Below are 7,417 nucleotides of genomic sequence, written 5' to 3'. Positions count from 1 at the left end.
GGAACTATTCTTTAATAAATAGTAGCCATTTCCAGTTCTTACTATACGAATTCGTAGGGAGATAATCTTTGTATTGCTTGCTTACTGTAAGAATTCACTAGGAGATTTTTCTAAGCTAGAAACTGTTGACAGATGTATTGTTTGCTTACTGTAGTGTGTTATGTATACATTTGAGGACACCCTAACCACTCATATCTCTGCTCATAACTACAATTTTATTTTATATCCATAGAATGACCAAAAACTGCTTGCACCGAGATTGTGCAGGTTAGGGACGTCGCAGCTAGCTGTTGCAGCTTCTATTGAGGGAAACTAGCAACAACTCCAAGTTCTTCAACCTCTTTAGCTAATGCTTCAACTTTGTTTGCAATATTCATCAATGAGATCACAAAGCTTACGAGTAGTCCACCACTGATGGCATCATTCCCATTTTCCACTTTCATGATCTTTGAATCAGACAAGGCTAGGCTCAGTATTAGCCTTGTCGAGTGTAATTTGCTTGCAACTAATTCTTGTGCTTGGTATTTCCTGGTCTTAAAGATACAGTCTCCAAGTTCTGTCAAGATGAAGCTTAAGATTGTCCCAAGAGCTTCACAAGGCTCCTTGATTGCCATCTTTGAGCAAGGTGGAGACCACTGTGGAAAAACAGAAAAATGAATTTAGACAAACAGTTCCCTGAGTTCATTTTGATATATGAAAGGAAGAAAGTCCATATATGCCTGAGTATGGGAGTGTAGAAATTCCTTCAATGCAAAGACAGAGGCAGCCAACTCTCTAAGCAACTTGGCAATGTGTAGATACTTGTTGCCAGGATAACGGAATCCAAATTTTCCATGCCATGGCTCCCATCTTGCAAAGTTGGCCTGAAACATAAAACCAGAACATGCTTTAGCACTCCTTTTTGTCAGGAATTTAAGAACAGAAGCTATAAAACTCAATCCACTCCATACAAACCAGTGACTCGTCTTTTGCTTTAGAGTAGAGCACAGAGAGGCACCCATTCGGTTTGGAGCTTGTTTCTGACTTCTCATTATCAATCAGATTGAAGTACTCTTGCAGGCAATCTGTCATGAAATACAAGGTAAATTGATTTTAAATCCATTAATTTTACAAGAGAGGCTTTAAACTGTTGTGGCACTTGTAAGAAATGATCATGCATATGAAGGTTTGTAGTATCACTAAAACTATATGTTTTACATTAATCTAATTATGTTTTTTTCTTTGAGTGACATGAGAAGGCTACTATTAACTAAACTATTGGAAGCAAAGGTGGGCAAGTAACTCAAAGAAAGAGAAAGGAAGAAGAAAAACAAACGATAAAAGGAATTCTTGATTCAATTGCTTGCTTATTCAAAGCTTGAGTACACGGGTATTCATACTATTCAAAAAACACTTCTACATTTAATGACTTGTAACCAAATACATTCTCTAGATGCATCATGTATGTATTTTCGATTTTGTTGAATAACCTGTAGTAAATTGGTAATAACTTAATTGTAGAAAACATCAATCCTTGTTTGATTAATTGGAGCCTGTACAGATATAATTTTTCAATGACATATTGTTTGCACTATTTAAATGAGAATAAGCCCTTCAACCGATTCTTTGATTCCAGTCAAGTTTAATATTCAACATAAACTATGTTTGCATGACTCACATACACCTGCCATTAAAATCCTTCAATAAATTCTCATTTTTATGTGCGCAAAGACATACATACCTCATGCATTGAAACTATGCTTCTTTTACGTATATATCCAATCCAAGAAGGCATTGAACGTGGCCAATCACTTGGTTTGGTGTGAATGAGCTCCTTTCTTGAAGACTTAGCTCTATTAACATCAAGCCAAGTGATCTCATTACCATGTCTTTAATATGAGATATTTTATGTGGGTATCACATAAATAACATTATAGGTTTATCACATATCACCTTTGTGGGCACATATTTTAAGTTGGTCGATGTTACATGAGTGGACACATACTGAATAACTCCTATACATGCTGACATGGTAAAAGGCCCAAGGGTTGGAAGTCGATAGCATTCCCTTCTAAAGCATGATTTTTTTTTCGGCAAATCCACATTTCTTAATGAGGTAAAATTCAGATAATTTACCTTCAATCGAACGGGCAAGACAATCAAATTTGTCGACTAAGGCACCATGAAGCTCATCGCTGGCCCAGATGGGGAAAATTAACAGGTTCACGAAGATGCAGATTGTGAAACCCATTGCAATTGTGATGAGGCGTTCAATTGTTAACTTGATAATCTCCTCGACGCGGGCGCCCGAAACAGCGATTAGATTGAACGTGAGAATGAAGATCATAGCCCCGTAATCAAATTTTTTCTTGACGCTAGGGATCATCCGGGCGTAAGTTGCTAACGACCCTGAAATATCAAAATCAGCACTGTTTTTTATACATATTCTGAAGGAAAGTTTAACTTGACGTGCATCGTCATTTATTTCTTTTTCTTCTTTTTGTGTTTTTTCTTCTAAAGTCTGCGTCTAATTGGTGAGGAATCCAGGCCATTAAAGAATCGAATTCGATCGTTAATGGCTACTTCCTTCCAAGTTCCTAGTATTTTTCTTTTGTTCAAGTCATGAAAAACCGAAAAGGAGTAAACGTCTCCACAGCCATGGCGACGCGTATGGTGTGGCACAACCCCGGTGACTCACACTCCACTCCAGTAACAAAATTATCGCTGTGTTATTCCGATCTTCTGAAATAATAATCCGAAAGTTTGTTCATGGTGGACGATAAAGACTAAGAACAAAAAAAGCTGCAATTTTTAAGATGATTTGGATTAAAATAAGGGATTCGTAAAAGATGCTTACCGAAGATAAACACAGACACGCCAATGGCGACGGCCCTGGAACTCTTGCCAACCTGACGAGCCAAAAAAGCTGCCAAACAACCCAACCCACCTCCCACGATAGTGCCCATTCCACGATTCAAGCCCTTGCTCAGCGTCGCACCTAATATGTATCCGACGTTAGTTTTGGTCGGTCAAATCGACAAGTGAAATCATTCGTAAATTGCTCAAACAGCAACATTATGATCTAACTTCACACACACTCTCTGCCAAAACTGCTGCTGGCAATGGAGGAAATGGAACCTTAACAATGATATCCCACTTCCGAGAATGCTTGTTTTTCATACGGCAATGGAGGCATGCATGTTCAGTTGCAGAAGCAGTACTCCTTGGAAATTTCACACTGGTTGGACTAATGTCGAAAGAGAGAGATGCAGCTAAGAATTGTTTGATAATTCAAGTCTCCAGAAACGGTTTGTGATTATTGGTTATTCTCATCAGCCTGATCATTAATGTTAATGCAGCAAATAAAGCAAGCACGTTTAAATCGGCAAAATATATATATTGTACTAGCTTACTCTTTGCGAACTCAGCTGGTCTAGAGAGAGAGAGAGAGAGAGAGAGAGAGAGAGAGAACAATGGGAACCATGAAGAATGACGGAACATAAAAGCTTGCATGACGTTATACCTGCATAAAACTCGAACATAACCACAACAGTCATGATCGCCCACATGGCATTATCTCCAACTTGGTCGTAAAGGCGCCGAACCAGATAGAGGAGAGAGACGAGAACCAGAGCGAGTCCAACCTTGATGCTGTGAATAAATTTCCTGGAGTCTTCTCCTCCAATCTTATGCAATTGAGAAGAAAAGACCGAGAAAAGAGATGGCTTCTCCTTCTTAAAAACATCGGAAGCGGCTCTTTCATCACCCCTGATGTGTATCACGGTCTCCATTCTGTGCTTTTCGAGAATATCTCTTTCGATCGATCAGAGAAGTTAAAGAAGGAGTAGCGTGGCAGATATTTATACCCGCATTCAGGACCCACTTTCATCGTTACACGGAAGCAGATTGAGATGAGTGAAACACGCGCCTTACACTGACTAAAGTTGAACAGAATTCGATCGTCTCTCTTTGGATCAACAGAAGAGGGAAGGAGCAATGAGGTCATCGCCGTACCAACCCAGTACCATTCTGGGTTCTTTTTTATTTGATGTCCTGAATCAATCACGTCGCAGGGTTCTTGCTTCGGGTGCGAAGGGTGGATGATCCACAAGATCGAAGGCCAATCTGCTTAAAGTTTTTCTTTGAGGTGTTAATGAGAAGCACTTCGGAATTCTATTTTTTAAGTTTGAAGTTTTCGTATTGGGTTGATCAGCCTTTTTTTAGATGATCGATCAGATTTAGTCAATGGGTAATCAACTCGCTCTTTTACTTGGGACACTTACGTAGTGAGAGGTCCATTGTTGCAGACAAATTGTGAAACTTTTACAGTTTGTGGCTTTTTTTCCCCTAAAAATGAAGTTACAGGAAGATGTAGGTGGAATCATAAGATAAATGGTATTATTTTTTCTTTAGGATAATTTTAAATCATGAGAAGTTAGAAATACAATCAGATTAGTACATGGGTAGGATTTTTTTTCATAAAATTATATTTATTTTTGGGCAAATTTTTAATATGATCTCTTTAGATACCAAGATTCCAAATAATTCCATCGAAAAATAGTATTTCTTGATGTAGCATCTGGAACTTCGTTTCAATAGAAAACGATGTCATTGAAGGCCATCCTAACTCTGCCAAAGAGAGGGATGAGGAAAGACCATAAGATGCAGATCTAAGTAATACACGTTTTCTGCAGAAATGGAAGAATGGGTTGACACCAATGAAGAAAGAAAGATAGAGATAACGTATGCGAGTTGTATATAGGGAGAGAGGGCCGAGAGAGAAAGGACAGCACCACAGAGGTGGTGCGTTTGGCTTCGAAAGCCACCAAACTCTTGTCTGGTAACTCTCCCTCGTTCCCACTCTTCCGCCAAACGCTTCATATAATCCCACTTCTCTTCCTAGAAGAGACGATTTGCCATGGAATTTTTATATTCGTCTTAAAGCCGGGACGATTTGCAAGATCAAAAACTTGTAAAATGAATGAAGGGAAGGACGGGCTGAGGATCAAGTAACGATTCTGAATATCAGCATTTTTCTGGTGGCCGGCAAGGGTGCAAATTACGACACACCGAGGGAGAAGAAGAGACAAAACTGGGATAAAGGGTGTGAAAAAGGTTCGAGTCCATTGAGAGAGGAAAGAGCCATGATTTGGAGCATTTCACTTAAAATATTATTCAATTCCGTGCCACGGAAAACACTTTTGCTTTCATGCACTCATGTTCATGGAAATGACAGAAGAAAAGAAATGGGAACTCTTTACATAGTCTAAAATCTTAAGAATCTTAGACTCCGATTCTCTCTATACAACTTATCCATGTCTTAATTCCAGTCACCAGAACCTTTTTACAAGAGCAATAACAAGAGGTGCTCTTAACAACATCTGTGAACCTGGATTAATCGGAGCAAGATTCCTTTTGGACGAACTGTGTTTACCTGGATAAGTGCAGGGACAACTATTGCGACTGTGATGCTGCATCCCAACTTAAAAAGGAATACCTCTCATAGAGGGCATCCACCGCAACAATATGATTTCAACATTAATCACAGAGAAATGTTGAACGTAACAGTTTCAATATTAATAACAGATATACGTTGAGCACTAGAGACCAAAGCAAGTGCACAGTACAACTTACTAGGAAATTACATGAATTTTTTTTAAAATTTTCATATAAACCTGTTAATGTCTTTTTCAGGAAAATAAATAAAAATTAATAATCAGTCTCATACATTACCATACTTGTTCGATAAATTTTAGAAAAAAATGTGAAATATAAAATTTAAAAATATTTTTTGAAAATATATGGGCCATGTTAAATCAACTATTTTACTCTATATATTGCCTCTCATTTGAACTACTAAAGATTAGCTAATTCAGTTTGTTCATTTCTCTTTCTCCTTGATACTCAAACTATAGGTTGGTTAATTAGTTCCTCTAAATCATCTTCATCTTCTTATTGAACTTATCCAAATTCTAGATCATCCCCTATATCTTCTACTAGTTCCTCTCCTTCAATCCCTCATTGTGATCTAATATCTATAAAAAAATTGTGAATAATACAACGTGCAATGACAATTTTTACTTGAGTCATGTATGGGTGTGGAAGTGTTCAATCCAAAATTACAAGCCATTGCTTCCACATACCAAAAGTTCTCTCAATTATGCCTCTTAATGATGAATGTTGATGGTTGAATAACTTTGAAATCATTTGAGGGAGATGATTTTCATCATATTCATTTAAATGATATGTAGTTGAATGATAAGGTGCCACAAAACTAGGCAACTTTGGATACCCAACATCTACCAAGTAGTACTTTCCTACAATATGAAATAACAATAATGATTAATATGCCTAAAGCTAACAAGTAGAAATATAAATTAATAAAACAAGCATATTACCTCTTGGGACTACAAGCCCGTTTGATGCATCTAATGTGTGCATAAAATGCGAGCATCGGCTATCGATCCTTCCTATCTAACTACTACAAAAGTGAAGTCCATATTAAAATTACATATTGCCATCACATTTTGTGATAACTATTGTTTCTAATTCCAAAACCTAGCGATGTCCTTGCCAATAATATAAGCCTTTATATAAGTCCCATCAATTGCTCCTATGCAATTTTAATATTTTCACATTGAAAGTTAATATGTTATTCTTTTAAATGAATAAATACATAAACAATAGTTGTTTATCTTAAAATGCACACAGTACTTATCATTACCTGCTATTTTTTTATGAACATTTCTAGTTGAAAGAGGATGTATATAATCATTTTTCAATTTCAGTATCACCTTTAGTACTCTATTGAAATATGTACTAATAGTCTAAAGTGAGCATCTGAACCATTCCATTGACACTGTATATCTTTGGCCCTGACATATGGTAACAATGAATATTGCAACTTGTTCTTCAACTTTAATGTAGTAGGTGTCAGCAAGAAGTATCCTATTTCTTAGCAAATTACAAAGATTGGTGAACACATATGGCCTCATCTTATAAACACATCGAAAAAAATATTCATTATGCTACAACATTAAGCGTATATGAGCCCCTCCACACAATCCAATTTTTTTAAGGTGAAGATATAGTATCAAAGTAAATTGATATAATAATTAGAGAATATGTTATTGCTCCTAAAGCAACAGTAGCGCCCTCACTGTAAATAATCATGAGAATCTCGACACCTATATAATGATAAAATATCAATACCAAACTATATAAAAACATATAAAAATTAAGAATTCATTGATACCAACATGAAAATCCACATATATAACTAAAAATTTTAAAAATAAAATAGTCATTCACATTGTCAACAAGATAAATCATAAAATAAAAGAAAATTAAAAAAAAATCCACAACATAGTGATTATAATACAAACAAATTAACATGATATCCTCCTATTACATTCTCCTATTTCTACTTTCCTCATAG

The 7,417-nt window shown here is 36.4% G+C and overlaps 1 protein-coding gene across 1 annotated transcript; it reads right to left on the bottom strand.

The window, feature by feature from the left end:
* Window positions 1-299: 299 nt before the first annotated feature.
* On the bottom strand, window positions 300-3,770 carry LOC137959372 (aluminum-activated malate transporter 12-like). The gene is made up of 6 exons (XM_068806771.1): window positions 3,503-3,770; window positions 2,837-2,977; window positions 2,116-2,388; window positions 955-1,064; window positions 720-863; window positions 300-635 (listed from the first exon to the last, which is right to left on the bottom strand). Exons 1-6 carry the CDS (start codon window positions 3,768-3,770, stop codon window positions 300-302), a joined length of 1,272 nt encoding a protein of 423 aa, XP_068662872.1.
* Between the last annotated feature and the right edge of the window lie 3,647 nt (window positions 3,771-7,417).

The sequence above is a fragment of the Aristolochia californica genome, unplaced genomic scaffold, assembly GCF_029961685.1.
Source record: "Aristolochia californica isolate CCGP_79_NKW_82.1479 unplaced genomic scaffold, dmAriCali1.0.hap1 SCAF_3, whole genome shotgun sequence".
NCBI classification, from domain to species: Eukaryota; Viridiplantae; Streptophyta; class Magnoliopsida; order Piperales; family Aristolochiaceae; genus Aristolochia; species Aristolochia californica.
This window is presented reverse-complemented; position numbering and strand designations above follow the sequence as displayed.

Coding starts and splice junctions, on each gene's coding strand:
- LOC137959372 (XM_068806771.1), bottom strand. CDS start 3,770: ATGGAGACCGTGATACACATCAGGGGTGATGAAAGAGCCGCTTCCGAT. Junction 2,389..2,836: donor CGTGTCTGTGTTTATCTTCG/GTAAGCATCTTT, acceptor TTGATATTTCAG/GGTCGTTAGCAACTTACGCC. Junction 1,065..2,115: donor TCTTGCCCGTTCGATTGAAG/GTAAATTATCTG, acceptor ATTTCATGACAG/ATTGCCTGCAAGAGTACTTC.